Here is a 17605-nt window from a genome sequence, read left to right as displayed (position 1 = left end):
CAGTTTTCACTACCATTAAGAGAATAGTTATTTGGCTGGATTACAATTTACATACAGCTGAAGTCAAAAGTTTACATACACCTTACAGAATCTGAAAAATGTTAATTATTTTATCAAAATAAGAGGGATCATGCAAAATGCATGTTATTTTTTATTTAGTACTGACCTGAATAAGATATTTTACATAAAATACATTTATATATAGTTACAAGAGAAAATAATAAGTTGAATTTATAGAAATTACCCTGTTCAAAAGTTTTAATACACTTGATTCATAATAATGTATTGTTACCTGAATGATCCACAGCTCTGTGTTTTTTTTTTCCCCCTTGTTTGTCCTGAACAGTTAAACTGCCAGCTGTTCTTCAGAAAAATCCTTCAGGTCCCGCAAATGTTTGGTTTTTCAGCATTTTTGTGTATTTGAAGCCTTTTCAACAATGACTGTATGATTTTGAGATTCATCTTTCCACACAAAGGACAACTTATATATGCGACTATTACAGAAGGTTTAAATGCTGACTGATGCTCCAGATGGAAACACAATGCATTAAGAGTGGTGAAATTTTTTGAATTTGAAGATCAGGGTAAATTTATCTTATTTTGTCTTCAGGAAAACATGTAAGTATCTTCTGTAGCATCTGAAGGGCAGTACTAAATGAAAAAAAAAAAAAGATATTAAGGCAACATTTTCATTCTGTTCAAAAGTGAAAAGAACCCCTGGCTCTTAATGAATCGTGTTTCCCTCTGAAGCATCAGTGGAACACAGTTCAAAGTTATAGGCTTAAACACCTCAGCATGTTGCCTCAATGAAACTAATCTAAGACATGAAGTGTGACGGCTGAAGCGTCCCACAGCTGCCGGGAGTGAGGAGGATAGGGGAGCAGGGCGAGGCTGAGATGGAGGGATGTGATGAGTGATGTTTTACAGGTGCAGCCTGAGCGGGATTTTCTGAGCTGCAGTCGCTCAGCTGCATGCTGTGGGGCAGCTATATTTAGATCAAGACTGTCGCACAACCACAACACCGGCCACACGTACACATACTCAAATGCTACCCGCACACACACAGATGTTGCAAGAGAGAGAGGGAGAGAGACAGTGAGTCTGGAAGGCAAACCGCATATCAATCAAAGCAGTCTGACAGACAGACACCACTCCTCTTTGACAATTACAGCAGTTTTATTCTCTCAGGACTCGGGTCAGAATAGCAACCACAATCAACTTGACTGCAAGGTGCAGCGGCGCAGCCATGACAATGACTGTTTTTTTTTAAACTGAAATGTAAAAGTACTTAAAGTAACCAACAAGCAACATGATTTGCAACATCCCTGGTGAAAAAACAAACAAAAAAACAGCTAGCCTTGGCTGGTTTCAGCTGGTCAATCAGCCTGGTTTTAGCTGTTCATAGCTGATCAGCAGGCTGGTTTTAGAGGGGTTTTGGACACTTTCCCAGCCTGGTCAGGCTGGGAAACCACCAACTAAAACCAGCCTGGCCAGGCTGGGAGACCACCAGTGTTTTTTTTTTCACCAGGGATCATCAATCAACTTTAGAGCAATAGTACGCCTTAGCAAGCACTAAATACTAATAATCACATGTTTGTCCTAACTGGAAGTATAATTTCCAGAGAAATCATTACTACATACTTTTAATATGAGTACTTAGGTAACACTTTCTATGAAGCCCGTATTTATAATACATTATAAGGGTATTCTTAAGGCATTATAATGAATGCATAATGCATTATAAAAAACCTTATAATATGTTATATCATTATATCAAGAACAGTTTTAATGTATTATAATTTTTACTTTTTTGTGGTTATAGCTTTTAAGAGAATGATAACCTCCTTATAGTTATAACATATTATAAGTCTCATATCTTGCCATGTTTCTCATGTCACTTTACTTAAAGCATACAAAGACCACTTATAAGTAATTATAATAATATTTCCCAAAGAACCCTAAGATCAGGTATCAGTTTAGATAAATGTGTAATATGAACAGTTTGATGATTTTGATGGTACCCTTCAGACAGATTTTGATAAGTAACTCTGCAACTGCATGTCAGCTAGCAGTAATTATTATTATGCTGAATATATCCTAACACTAAATTTCGATGTTTCCCCAAAAGACAAACTATTATGTTATATTATAAGTAACTTTGCAAGTACATGAACATTCTACCTAGCCCAACCATAACCTAAGCCTACTAATACTCTAAGGAGTGTTAGTTGGCATGTAGTTCGAAAGTTTAAGCTTATAGTCAATAGACTTAGGGGACCATCAAAATAAAACGTAATATAATGTAAAAAATAAATGTAATATGATATAGTCCATTATAAATTAAGAAGATTTAATATGCCGTTCATTGTGTGTTATAAATGATCATAATCTTAAAAGTTATAACCTCAAAAACTCAAGTATTATAATGTATTATAATTGTTGTTATGATTATTCATGAGATGGTATAACATATTATAAGGTTTCTTATAATGCATTATGCATTTATTATAATGCCTTAGAAATGCCCTTATAATGTGTTATAAATAGGGGCTTCATAGAAAGTGTTACCGACAGGGCCTTGACACTCCTATCCTCCTGCAATGTGTGAGTATGCGACTTCAAGTTGGCTTGGGCCTATGGTTGCCAAGTATGTCAAACAAAACCAGTGTAATAAAGTTTAAAGGTTCACTTCCAGAGCAAAAATTTACAGATAATTTACTCTTCCCCTCGTCATCCAAGATGTTCATCTTCTTCTTTCTTCAGTCATAAGAATTTATGTTTTTTTGAGAATAGCATTTTAGGATTTTTCCCCATATAGTGGACTTCATTGGTGCCCACGAATTTGAACTTCCAAAATGCAGTTTAAATGTAGCTTCAAAGGGCTTTAAACGATCCCAGCCAAGGTAGAAGGGTCTTATCTAGTGAAAACATTGGTTATTTTCTAAAAAAACTGACAATTTACATACTTTTAACCTCATATGCCCTTCTTTCACAGCTGGGATCATTTAGAGCCCTTTGAAGCTGCATTTAAACTGCATTTTGGAAGTTCAAACTTGGGGGCACCATAGAAGTCCATTATATGGAGAGAAATACTGAAATGTTTTCCTCAAAAAACATAATTTCTTTATGACTGAAGAAAGAAAAACATCTTGGATGACAAAGGGGTGAGTACATTATCTGTAAATTTTTGTTCTGGAAGTGAACTTCTCCTTTAAAGGGCACCTATTATGCAAAATCCACTCCTATCCCATTTTTTCCAGTTTTCTCCTCGCGTTCCAGGGGGTCAGGAGAGATCACTTTAACCTGCGGTAAAACCGAGGACTTGGCAACACTGCCTGGGCTGTATGCTCACTTGTCCATGTGATATGCTGGATGAGTGGCATGTGTGTTTTATTTATTTCAAAGGCTGTGTTCAGACTGCAGGCAAATTGGATTTTTTTCTCAAATCAGATCTTTTCAGGCAAGTGATCAAATCCGATTTGTGTCCAGATGTAACCCATTTAACTGCATGGGATGTTTGGTTACAGATGGATGTGCATCATCTCACTTATGTCCAAATAAGCGCATGTTGATTCGCGTTGCAGAACTTCTCAGTCGTACAAGAAAAACTCTGGATATGCAAAAAATATCTGGATATGCAAAAAATCCGATTTTTGCTGACAGTCTCATAGGTTCTCTCTTGTTACCTGCAGCTACCATGATTATGATTATCATTGCTATCGTGATTTACTATGATTTATGATAAATTATCATGATTTTTGATTCATTTACCCCACCTGTCCTCCTTTGTTACCCTAATCATTTCCTTCCCTGTTTATTCTCTGTCCTGTGTGTTTTGTCCTGTGCTGGTTCGTTTTGTATCCTTAGTTTCCAGTCAGTCAAGTAATCTTAATCTTCTTGGATGTGTTTGCTAATTGTATTTATGTTGTTGTTTTGCCCTTTCACAAGTTTTTTTTTTTTTTAGCTTTAAGGCCCTGATGGCTTTAGTCGGGGCAACTGTTTTAACGTAGTCTTTGTATTGATTTTTAGTTTGTTAGTAAAGATATTTTCAATGATCTGTTTTTGGCTGCTGCCTACAAAATGTGACATTTAAAGAATTTATTTTCTTTCATTTATCCACCTTTTTTTCCCCTTAAGAGTGGGCGGCTTCCAGTCTCATTCACTTCCAGCTATTTTTAGCTGTACAAAACTTGTTTTGCTGATTGATATTGCAAATTGGTGTGTCTTACCATATATTCTATTAAATAATTATGAGCACACTGGCTTGTAGAGCAAACAGTTTTACCCTTTACTGCACGTTGTTATTCTTCTCATTATTAACCTATAGCGGATAATGAACCCGGAAGTCTCACCCATAGGCTTACTTTCACATTGAGTAAAAAGGTGGATACTTTCTGCAAATGCCTGGTTTCACAGACAGAACTGAGACTAAACCAGGACTAGGCCATAGTTCATTTAGGACATTTAAGTAATTTTTTTAAATGTGCTTAGAAAAAAAACATTACTGATTATCAAGATGCACATCTTGAGACAAAACAGTCTTCACTGATATATTTTAAGATCAGTCAGAGCAATTTTATTTCAGTTGCAACACCCCCTTGTCACCCAAAATGTTCATGTCTTTCTTTCTTCAGTTGTAAAGAAATTATGTTTTTTGAGAAAAACATTTCACAATTTCTCTTCATATAATGGATATGTAAGGTGCCCCTGAGTGTGAACATCCAAAATGCAGTTTCAAAGGGCTCTAAACGATCCCAGCCGAGGAAGAAGGGTCTTATCTGGTAAACAATTGGTTATTTTTTAAACGATTGTCAATTTATATACTTTTTAATCTTAAATACTTCAAAATCTTCCAACATCGCTGCAGATGTACCGACCCAGTGTTAACAAAGTGAACACACAAAGAAAGGTAAAACAGCGATGTAGAACGATTTTGAAGTTGAAGATGAAAACGAGATTTTTCGACATACCCTAACATTATTGACCCGGATCACAAAGACTATGCATGCGCATCGCAGAGACGAGACAAGACGAGCATTTGAGGCTAAAAAGTATATAAATTGTAAATTTGTTTAGAAAATAACCGATCGTTTCGCTAGATAAGACCCTTCTTCCTCGGCTGGTGAACACACACCCGGAGCAGTGGGCAGCCATAGCTGCGGTGCCCGGGGAGCAGTTGGGGGTACGGTGCCTTGCTCAAGGGACTCACCTCAGTCGTGGTATTGAGGGTGGAGAGAGTGCTGGTTATTCACCTTCCCCACCGACAATCCCTGCTGGACCTGAGACTAGAACCTGCAACCTTTGGGTTAAAAGTCAGACTCTCTAACCATTAGGCCATGGCTGCCCCTGTAAAGGGGGGCATGTCTTTGCTAAAACCAAGAAACATAGTGCTTAAGAATGGCTTTTTAAAAAAGCACAGTGTAGAATGCAAGGGAGAGTGATGCAATAACACAAATAACATAAAACAGCCAAACAGCAGAATAGGCCTTTTTTTTTTTTTTAAAGAAACAGGTTGTGATAATCACTTATTACAACCTAATACAGTATTTTATATCCTGACACAACTGTGCAACACTAGTGCGTTTTCGTTTAAAAATAACTGTTTTAAAATGAAAACAATCCACGTCTACATTGGCGTTTTCCCTGTAATGTAGGAACGATCTCTGTTCACACTACACAACCGACAATGCATGTTACATGACCAATTATGCAGGTACAACGAGCATGATGTTATTGTTTACGTGGTCATCGAGGATACGCAGAGCGAATATTTGTTTTCAAAAATCTCCGTTTTGGTCAGTTTATACTAAAAAGCAACCCTGGAGTTTTCAAAGTAAAACAGCAGCTGCAGCGTTTTCGAAAGTCTCAGATTTCGAGTAGTGTACGAGACTTTAGCAAAAGTTATGCATATTAAAAAACGAAAATGCGTGATTGCTTCTTCCGCCGTGCTTTTGTCAAATAAAACGGTTGCTTTACTGTAAACAAAAGCTTGCAACCATTGCCCCACTTCCAGGGTCTTCTGATTGGTCCACTGTTTTGGAACTGACATTTAAGAGCGCCACTGTCCATAAAAGTTGAACTTTACACACATCTCAAAAACATGTGCGAGACGCTGCAAAAGACATGTGCCGCAATGGTCATACACATCCGTCAAGAATGTGTTTACATAGAAAAACAATGGAAAAGTAGCACATTGGTATGGAAAAACGCATTGTGTGTGAACGCCCCCTAAGCTCATTTTTTTTATCACATGACATTCTGTGTGCGTGAGTGTGTTTTAACCACACATAAACACATTCCGTTCAGATGAATGTCTGGCGTTGGAGCTTCTAGATTATTGAAGGGTGTAGTTACAGTATGTAGTGTTTTGGTTACAAAACCTGCAATAACCATTCAGGCAGCCAACACCACTTGATATTGAAAAAAAAGGAAGAAGGGATATGGTGTTATTTCCAGTGTAATTCTGTGAAGCTGAATGGAAGTGGATCCCAGCACAGAAGCTTCCAGTAACACAAAAGAGAGGTTCTGTATTCCCATAAGTGCATGTGTTAGGTTCACAGAGACACAGCACATCGATAGTCTGGCAAGTCAACAGTCATGAGTGACACATTGTGTCATGTGTGTGTGAGGCCTATGAGAGTCTACACATGTAGGTATCAGCAGAAATACTCATTTGACTTAGCAATACTCACTTGTTTAATGTGAGGTCCAGAATGAATTGTGATCCAAAGGCCTGAAGTTGAAATGAAGCCTGAGCGAGATGGACCTCCTATTGAAGGAAGAAAAAAGTAAAGATCTAGTGTCAGACCAGATGCTAGAATGACGGACCATCAATGTTTACTGAACAATTCCCTCGAGCTGCCATCGGAAATGTGCCTATTTTTACAGTGTGTTCAAAACAATGTGAAGCAATTCCAAAGCAATGTCTGCGTAATGTTATCATAGTCATGGCATTTGCAGCTGCAATAATCACAGACATATTATCTCCTTACCATGATAAGATGCAGGACTGGGAAAAACATGGCTCACCCAGTCAGATTTTGTTTGTACTACTGTTTGTTTTCATCTCAAATGGTACATAATGTGAAGTTGTTTTGAACTTATCTTTTGGTTTGCTTCTATTAAGTTAATAAATATTGGACCATTGGATTAATTAAAATAAATAAGTAAGTAATATTTATCAAATGGTGTTGTAATATGTGACCCTGGACCACAAAACCAGTCATAAGTAGCACTGGTATATTTGTAGCAATAGCCAACCATACATTGTATGGGTCAAAATGATCAGTTGCATTTTTATGCCAAAAATCATTAGGATATTAATTAAAGATCATATTCCATGAAGATATTTTGTAAATTGTCTGCCATAAATATATCAAAACTTAATTTTTAATTAGTAATATGCATTGCTAAGAAGTTCATTTGGACCACTTTAAAGGTGATTTTCTCAATATTTAGATTTGTTGCACTCTCAGATTCCAGATTTTCAATTGGACATATCTTGGCCAAATATCCTTTCCTGACAAACCATACATCAGTGAAAAGCTTATCTATTCAGCTTTCAGATGATGTATAAATCTAAACGAAAATAGTTTTGTGGTGCAGGGTCACATATATAAAATGTTTGGGTTAAATGTCTAACCTCGTTTATATAAAACAATTATTATAAAATTAAAAGTGTGCCGTAATGTTTAGACACTCTTTGAAATGTACTGTACGTCTTGGGAGTTTGGTCACGACTGACAGCACTGAATCGATAATCAATCATGTCATTGTCATTCACAAAAAGGTGTTAAGTCTATCAAGGCAACATGAAAGAAGCAATTTTTGTTTCTTAAAGAGTAGTTCACTGAAAAATTAAAAATTATAATTACTATAATCCACTAGTAATCCACACTGTCCATCAATTAACATCCTGTGAAGTAAAAAGCTGTGTGTTTCTATATAACAAATCCATCATGAAGTCGTTTTAACTTTAGTCATTGCTTCTTACCAAAATATAATACATAATAATACTTCATATTTTGAAAAAATCCATCTCCTGTTGCCCTCTCACATCAAAGTCCACCAACATATTTGTATAGAAGTAATTTGGAACTGTTTTTGCTTGTAAACAATGCTTGATCTGTTCATATTTCTCTCCTGTTTTGAAGAAATGATATTGTTTTCATTGGAAAATGCAATATTATGGATATGGGCCATTCTAAAAATGCGTCTTTTTCCACAGATTTTGTATGATTGCAAACTGTATCCAAGGTAAGCATTTTTACACTGTACAAAACAAACAAACAAAAAAAAAAAACACAATTTGTTGAGTAAACTTAAAATAATTTGTTACCCTGCTGCCTTAAAATTTTAAGTTGAAACAATTCAAATATCTAAGTTGTCAGTAAGTTGTTGACTGAACCTAAAATTATAAGGCAGCCAGGTAATAAATTATTTTAAGTTGATTCAACAAATAATTTTTTACAGTGTAGTAATTGTGCAGTTAATTCTCATATTGTATTTTTAGAAATTTTTGGAATATTTGTCCTCTCCCCAAATTTGTCACTACCAAAACACAGTAATATATAATATAATAAGAAGGGTTATATTGACCCTTCTTGATACATTAAATATATTTTTTTCTATTTTATTAAAAAGTTTAAGGTAAATCAATAAAAATTATAGTTTTAACAATTTCAAGTGTAATTTTTGAGATTACATTTATTTTGAATCCAGTTTTTCTCTGTAAAAGGGCGAACAGTTGATCATACTGATGTCAAAGTTAAGAATTCATTAGTTTGAATGTACATTGAACCAAACTGAATCATAACATCTTAGATTATAATTCCATATATATATATTTTTTGACTAAACATCCTATTGGTAGTGACAGTAATGTTTTCATAGCAACCACATCACATTACAGAATTTTAACCCACATACTAAAACATAATGGAATACTAAAATTTTGGTAGTAACATTTGGTTTATTTCCCCCAAATATGAGGATTATGTGTTCCCTTATGTCACTACTAAAACAATGATGACATGTTTTGGTTGTGCCTGTTACAGTAGTCACAATTTTATGGGATAACCCTCAAATAAACAATTATGTCTCTACCAAAACTTCACCAAATGTTTCGGTCGTGACTGTGACAATTTTAGATACTTTTGAGCCCAGCTCAAAGATGCTAATCGGGCACATGCTTAGCTAGCCCAGTTCTACACAATTGTACACATATAAAAAAAGTTTTTATAATTTTTCGAGCCAAATGATTTAAAGGGGTCATCAGATGCCCATTTTCCACAAGTTCATATGATTCTTTAGGGTCTTAATGAAAAGTCTCTAATATACTTTGGTTAAAAATTCTCAATAGTAGTGTTAAAAAAACACCCTTTTACCTTGTCAAAATCAGCTCTGCACAATATCAGCTCCTTTTATCGCATGGGCCCTTTAAATGCAAATGAGCTCTGCTCGCCCCGCCCCTCTCTGGTGAGGGATTACGAGCTGTAATGTTTACTTTAGCTGCATTTAGCCGTGTTTAGCCGCTAAACCGGTGAAAATTGCCAACAAGCAGATTATTAAGAAAGGCCATTAGCAAAGATGCATAAAAAACCCTTATACTCACTTCTGCTGTGGGTGAAGCTGCATCACGAATGATTCACACGAACATAGATGCATATGTAGATCGGGATCGGCGCTTTCCTTTTACAAACGAAAGTAACGTTGTCCTCTGCCTCTTAAGCGGCTCAGATGTCGGGAGTAAATGACGACTGCTATGTTCATTATTACCGCCAACAACAGAACACCTCAATCGCTTAATTAGAGTTTGCACTTGAGTCACACAATGGCGATCGTATTCGGACAGTTTCAGCTTGGTGAGGGCAGGTCTAAGGTAAGACGCTCATATCAATCAACTGTGTTTCCTCACAACGGCAAGAAGCTGAGAATGACCTGATTTTGAAAAGGGGTTATTACTTTTAAAGATTAAAAAAATACCACTGGGTGGATTTTTATCATTGTAGGATGGTTGTGTACACAAACTGCCAACACACATTAATGTTCAAACAACATGTAAAAGTTAGTTTTGCATCCGATGACCCCTTTAACACGACTTTTAATGTTCTTTAAAAAGAAGACAACAGAAGATATGATATTTTCTTGAATAGAATTTGAAGGCATTCCACTGTCATTGTGCTGTAAATGTGACTGTAAAGGGCTGAGAGACGATAGGAGAGCTGACATTATCGAGTGTCACAGATTTTGTAAAAAAAACGAAGAAAAACACGCATTGAAAGTCCAAAAGCATTCACTGCGTGATGAACCCTGTTAGAATGCAGTTAGAAGCCCTTATAATTCAACTGAAGCAATGCAAGAAACAATACCTATTTATGAGTTTTTTTTTATTATTGATCACATTTATTAATTTAATACAGAAGTGCAGATCTATACTGCAGTGTTTCGTTCCTGAATGAATCTGTTTTTTGAACAAATCGAGTGAGCCAGTGATTCAACGGTTCATTCAGTCACTTGTTTAGTTTCTAATTGAATCAGCCGTTTTAAACAAATCATTTGATTTGAATGATTCAATGAATCACTTATTAAAACAGGGACCTGCTGCCACCAACTGGCGGTTTTATTGTCTTATTTATCTATGACCAGCAAAGGTTCCAGCACAAAAACACATTCAGCAAAATATCCTTTAAATTATCAATATTAACCAAAATCCCTCTGTTTAAGGCCCCAGAAGGAAAACAGCTTATAAGGGTGCTTTCACACCTGCCTTATTTAGTTCGGTTGAATCTCACTAGAGTTCGTTTTCCCTCTTTGTGCGGTTCGTTTGGGCAGGTGTGAATGACCACCTCCTTGAAGAGGTGGTCTCAGTATGCTTTCAAACCAACACTGCAGCGGTTCCTTTGTGGTGAGAACATGAACCGAACTAGAACAGACCCAACCGCAAAAAGTACTGCGCCTTTTTGGTCTAATCCAGCTGCTGTAGTCCGCTGCGCTGTTCATTATGGGATGAGGACAAGTATTTGTTGACAGAGCCTTAGCAACATAGCCCCATGACAGTTTGCGGACAAACTTGGAGTTGTGAGGAAATTTGGTTAAATTTGGTCTGATGATCATATAGGTCTCAACTTTAGAAAACTCACAAGAACATCACAATCTCTCATTTTTTAAGGGGCCGTTCACATGTCGCGCCTAAAACGTGTGAAAAACACTAGGCTCCATAAATATGCGAAAGTTTCAGCAAAGGATAATTGGATTTTCAGCATTAAAAATCGCTTGCAGTAACTCTGCTATTATTTTTATTCAAAAATGTTTATTCCTGTACAACTATGATAAGCTGTTTCTCCAACTTGCCAGTGCTTTCAATGTTATTAAGGGAAAGGATGAAGCTGATTGGTTGGTTCATGTCACATGACCTGCGGTGTGCTTGCAGCATTCTGAAAAGTTGAGATGTTTTTATCTCGATGCGGCACGTTCGCAAATGGAAAAAAACGTGCGCGTTGCACCACCTGCGCGTCGCGACTGCGTCGCTTCCATTCTGAGGGCGCATACCGCAAGTCTACATTTGAAATAATGAGCTTGAGCGCGCCTAACAGTTTAGAACATACGTTCAAAACACTGATCAATATAATTCTCTATTATAGATCAATAGTTCAGTGACACGATCTGGCCAACGAGTGATGTGGATGTTGTCACATGACTGCATTTTGGTTCGTTTAGCAATCAGTGTGGTGTGAAAAGGACCCAAAACAGCAGAAAAATGCTACAATGTATCATTTGTTGCCCTTGGTCCGACCAAATGAACCGAATGTGAAAGCACCCTAAATCATAGTTCATTTAATAAAGCAAATTTTTCATTAAATAAAAATCTGTTTAAAATTAGACACATTTTGTAATCATTGTGTAAAATTCCCTACAGGATCCCTGCTCTACTAAAAAAAAAAAAAAAAAAAAATGACCACACCATCCCCCTGATTTTTTTTTTTTTTTAATTCGATTACTGGGTGTAGTTAAAATCAGCCCCAGTCAATGGACTAAAACACTGCAAAAAATGTCTTTCTTACTTTTCTTGTTTCCAGCCAAAATATCTAAAAATTCTTAAATCAAGAAGGATTTTCTAGACGAGTAACAATTATTGTCTTGTTTTCAGAAAAAAATAGTCAAAATTAAGTGAGTTTTTGCTAAGAACCAGAAAAATATTCTGCCAATGGGATAAGCAAAACATTTTTATTTCAAACAGAAAACAAGATTATTTTGCTTACCACATTGGCAGATTATTTTGCTTGTTTCAAGCAAAAACTCACTGAACTTTAACTCGTCTAGAAAATCCTTCTTGATTTAAGAATTTTGATATTTTGGCTGGAAACAATACAAAATAAATTAAGTAAGAAAACATTTTTTTGCAGTGAACATACACTGTTTCGGTAATGACATGAAAATGCGGGACACTTTTTTTGAACTTCACTTTTTTAAAAAAAAAATCAAAAAGATATTTTTAAAAACAACAATGGAATAAAACGCAAAATTTATTTAAATCTCATTTTCATAAATTGAAATTTAGGGGTTAGGGACAGCCACCTCCCAATTGAAAGTACCCATTAATGATAATTTCTAATATATATTAAGCTTACTGATATTTCAATAGATAATAAAAGGATCTTAGTAAACATCTAAGATTTGTATACTTAAATGCTTTTTTTGAAATGTGTCTTTTGGTTGTGAGACAGCAGTTTGTACCAATTCTGTAGTTTGAATCTTAATAATGGATTAGTTTCTTACAAACACACATCTGTTCTCTTCACAAGATGTTAACTGATGGACTGGAGTTGGGTTCTATAGATATAACCTGAGGCACTGCTATGAGGTTGCTTTCCTGTAGCAGGAAGTGGAAATCGTCTCGGGTTACGTATGTAACCTTAGTTCCCTGAGGACAGGGAACGAGACGCTGCGTCCTGGTTCAGGACACTATGGGAACCGCCTTCAGCGTGACCGGTTCTGAAACGAGGTATAGAACAACGACAGTGAACTTGACACTGGCCGGCGCCAGCCCGTGACGTCATCAGCAGGTGCCTATAAAAGCAGGTGCCTGAGAGCACAACACCATCTTTTTGTCGGACGGAGGTCTGTGCAGGGCCCGAGGCATGGCCCTGAGACGCAGCGTCTCGTTCCCTGTCCTCAGGGAACTAAGGTTACATACGTAACCCGAGACGTTCCCTTCCGGAGGGAACTCTACGCTGCGTCCTGGTTCAGGACACTATGGGAACGCTTATACCAACGCCGCCATGCCGAGGGATAGGTGATCAAACTGACTGAATGAGGAGTCAAGAAGGAAATCACCCCTGCATCAGCGAGAGTCGCTGAGGCCCAGTGACCTGCCACGGCTAGCCCGACTACCTGTGCACACAACTCTCAAGCGTGGAGGCCTAGAGGAAGCCTACTACACTTAGCTCTCTAAGTGAAGGAGCTCATAAACGCCCTGACCATAGACCCAGACTCTCTAAAAAGAGAGGAAACCTGACAACATTCCATCCACTAGCTCTTAGGAGTGGAGGTCTCAAATAACCCTGCCGTGAGGGGAGACCTGGCTACACTCACGCTTGAAAGTACTGAAAGCGGAGGTTCTGGAGAACGGAGGCTTCATAAAAGACTCTCTAAAAAGAGAGGAAACCTGACAACATTCCATCCACTAGCTCTTAGGAGTGGAGGTCCCAAATAACCCTGCCGTGAGGGGAGACCTGGCTACACTCACGCCTAGAAGTACTGGAGGCGGAGCCTCTGGAGAACGGAGGCTTCACAGAAGACTCTCTAAAAAGAGAGGAAACCTGACAACGTTCAGTCCACCAGCTCTTAGGAGTGGAGGTCTCACTAGCCCTTCAGTGAGGGGAGACCTGGCTACACTCACGCCCGGAGAAAAAGCCTATACTCGACACTGGGGGTATTCAGTGAGGCTGAATAGCCTATGCAACCCGACCTACCCGAGTGGAGCTCCCGCTCAGAGGGTATCTACAGAGTGGAGGTCCCATGACCTAACTACACTTGACACTGACGATGGCCTGTGAGGCTGAATAGCCTGTGCAGCAGGCCTGTCTAAGTGGAGATTTCCCGAGGAGTGGAGGCTTCACCGAAAGGAAGCCTGGCAACACTCTGTGCCTTCCAGGGTGCAACTCTAAGAATGGAGGTGCCGTGGCGCCTCTACACTCAAAACCTGGGGGTAGTCAGTGAGGCTGAATAGCCTGTGCAGCAGAACTACCTGCAGGGAGTTCAGAGGAGTGACTGCTTCAAAGGAAGCCAGAAAAACACTCTGCGTCTTGCAAAGGAAAACTCTAAAAGTGGGGGTCTCGTGACCCACTCCACTTTCAACACTGAGGGTAGTCAGCGAGGCTGAATAGCCTGTGCAGCAGAACTACCTGAGTGGAGTTTCTGCAAAGTGGCGGCTTTGGTAAGAAAGAAGCCTGGTACCACTCTGCACCCAGCAGAGGACGACTCTAAGGATGGAGGTCCGTGACCTATCTACACCCAACACCAGAGGTGGTCCGCGAGGCTGAATAGCCTGTGCAGTCGGACCGCCTATTTCTAGTGAATCTCTGGAGGCAACGAAGGACCCTGAGTGAGGCTGGCAATGTTCTGCGAGCAGCAGAAGGACTCTAAGAGTGGAGGTCCCATGACCTACTACACTTCAACACTGCAGGCGTTCATCGAAGCTGAACAGCCTAAACGACAGTACTGCCTGAGTGGAGTCTGGAGAGTGGAGGCTTTCTAAAGAGGGAGCCTAACACACCTCCGTGCTTAGCAAGGAAGAACTCTGAGAGTGGAGGTCTCATGACCTAGCTACACTCTAGCCTTGAAGGTCATCCGTGAGGCTGACTAGCCTGTGCGACAGAAATACCTTCATTTAGGAGCTCTTCTGGAGAGTGAGGCCTGAAGAGGCCCGACACTCAATCCTGCTAGCAGCGCTATCTGGATTGGAGCTGGAAAACTAAAAGGTTTTTAAGAAAAAACAGCTCAGAGAATGGACACGGAGGAACCCTGCGTGGTCCATGGGAGAAAGGAACCTGCCTTTACGGGAGGGACCTTACCCTGAGTATGGATTTTAGTGAAGTGCCTGAATAGTGCACTTACCACTCACGTGGATTTTAGAGAATGCCCAAAGACTCCGCGTGAGCAAACACCACAAATGTGGTTTGAGTAGGTGTCCTAAGCATAGCGAGGATCACCAGATTTGCAGTCTCTAGGCGATAGCGGAGCCTGAAAGCGGAGCTTCTGGAGAGGGGAGGCTTCAGCAGAAAGACTCTCTAAGCGAGAGGAGGCCTACGACGCTCTCCCTAGGGAAACTCTTCAGAGTGGAGGCCTCAGGTAAAGCGCTCTAGGCGAGGGGAGGCCTGACTACACTCGACGCTCAAGAAAAGGCAGATACTCACAGTCAGAGCCAATAATGAAAAATTCTCATTTATCATCTAGCTCTGTGTAGTGGAGGCTCCGAGACTACATCTCCAAGGAGAGAAGCCTACAACACTAGTTTTTGGTGAGTGGAAGACTGCACTCCCCCAAAAAATAGTCAGCGAGGCACTCATGGGCCTGCCAGCTGCTATAACTGTGAGAGTGAAGGTCTCAGTACTGTTGGTTGTGACAGAGGGAGACCTATTACACCGTGCTATCACTTAGCTTGTATTAACCCGGGTGATAGCAGAACCCGGAAGCGGAGCTTTCAGTGAGGGAGGCTTTAACTGGTTTACAAGCTTCATGAATAAGCCTGACGCCGCTCAACTGAGGAAGCTCTATCGAGTGGAGGCCTTGGAATACACGCCCTCTCATGGAAGGGAGGCCTACTTTGTTTTACACTCAACGCTTGTAGTGACAGATCCACGGAAAGAGTCCACAAGCTGCCTTAACCTTGTGTTTTCCCGGCCTGTATTTCCGGGAAGTGGAGGCTTAACAGAAACACCTCACATAGAGGGAGCCTAGCAACACTCGACCCAGTAAAAAAGCTCTCCTGAATGGAGGTCTGAAATGACCTGGCTACATTCAGCGCTAAGAAGTATTATAGTTTCACTTCAAGCGGGGCTTTTTTTTTTTTTTATAGAGAGCGGAGGCTTTCTGAAAACATCTCTCTCTCAGAGAGGGAGCCTTGACGACGCTCTATTCACCCTAGCACACAAACTCCTGGGAGTGGAGGTCTCACATATGTGTATATGAAAATACACAGGGAAGGTACCTGACCACACTCATGCAAAAAGAGTATTACTCTTAGCAGGGTTTGAGTGAGCGGAGGCTTCAGCAAAGCGATTTTTATTTTTTTTGCTTGAAGCAGCTTGACAACGCTCAAGAGGTTTTTTTTTTTTATATGTTCTCGTATGTGTATGGATGTCTGTACCCAGCTCACTCTTTTAGCGGAGGTTTCTATTTATAAAACCTGACAACGCTTTAACCCAAGAGGGGTTTTCCCTGAGTGGAGGTCTCTTAACCCTGTTCTCTCTTTTTTCTTTGGAATGAGGGTAGACCTGACTACACTCGGACGCTTGGTGGCAGCAGAGCCCGCTTTTTAGAGGAGCTCGAATACTGCAGCATTAAAAATCACCCAAGCGGGGCTGGTAGAAAAAAAGGAAACACACACATACGTAATGAACATTCTTTTATTTATTAAAGTGTCTTTATAGTTCACCTGCCGGGCCATCAGATTGAGATCTCATCATTGGCCCAGCCCCAGAGTCTTTGCGGGGGGAAGAAAGGGCAGGTGGCCGGACGAACGCGGGGGGAACCGGAGAAGAGTTTCTAGGTGCCCGCCCCAGGCCTGCCGCCACGGCGGCGCTGGAGCTTCTCCCTCAGATCTCCTCTCCTCCGCCGCGCATCGCGCCGTTTCTGGGACCGACTCCTCCTGGGGGGAGGGCCCCGAGTGGCCACACTGGCGACCTGGCCTCGTCTCCGGTCATCCCTGGACCAGGACGGGCCCGGTATTCCCTGGTGTTCAGGTGGGGGCGTGGATGTGGACCGGCGAGGAATGCAAGATCTAAACGCCGCCGAGCGCGCCTTCGCCTCTCTGAATTTCTCGACCACCGCCTCGACGGATGTGCCGAACAACTCAGAGGGCGAAACCGGGGCATCGAGGAGAAATCGCTTTTCTTTCTCCCCGATGTCCGCCAGGTTCACCCACAGGTGTCTCTCCGTGGCCACCATGGCTGACATGGACCTGCCCACCGCAGTCGCTGTCTGCTTAGTGGCCCGCAGAGAGAGGTCTGTGGTGCGGTGCAGCTCGGCCACTTCCTCCGGGGAAAGCCCCAGACCACGGTCCAAATCCCTCAGCAGGTCGGCCTGGTATGCCTGCAACACCGCTACAGTGTGCAGAGCAGCACCGGCCTGACCCACTGCCGCATATGCCCTGCCATTCAGCCGTGATGTTTCGCGGAGCGGCTTGGACGGCAGGGTCGGAGCCTTCAGCGTCGATGTCCCTCCCCCTGAGAGATAGTTGGCAAATGTCTGCTCAATGGGGGGCATCGACGCATATCCGCGCCCCCGCATTCCCTCGACATCAGCATAGTTCACATGCTGATGTCGGTAAATGCGGGCGGAAAAGGGTTTGTCCCATGCCTTCTCGAGCTCATTATGGAGATCG

The 17605-nt window shown here is 40.6% G+C and overlaps 1 protein-coding gene across 1 annotated transcript in view; it reads right to left on the bottom strand.

The window, feature by feature from the left end:
• The window catches only part of adam23b (ADAM metallopeptidase domain 23b), a 64624-nt gene that overhangs the window by 42932 nt on the left and 4087 nt on the right, over positions 1-17605 (bottom strand). The window contains exon 3 of the mRNA XM_073845883.1: positions 6693-6769. Coding sequence (XP_073701984.1) covers positions 6693-6769 — 77 coding nt within the window. The remainder of the gene's footprint in view (positions 1-6692; positions 6770-17605) is intronic.

The sequence above is a fragment of the Garra rufa genome, chromosome 8 (assembly GCF_049309525.1).
Source record: "Garra rufa chromosome 8, GarRuf1.0, whole genome shotgun sequence".
Lineage (NCBI taxonomy): Eukaryota > Metazoa > Chordata > Actinopteri > Cypriniformes > Cyprinidae > Garra > Garra rufa.
Note: the sequence above shows the minus strand (reverse complement) of the source record. Positions and strands in the feature narration are given on the sequence as shown.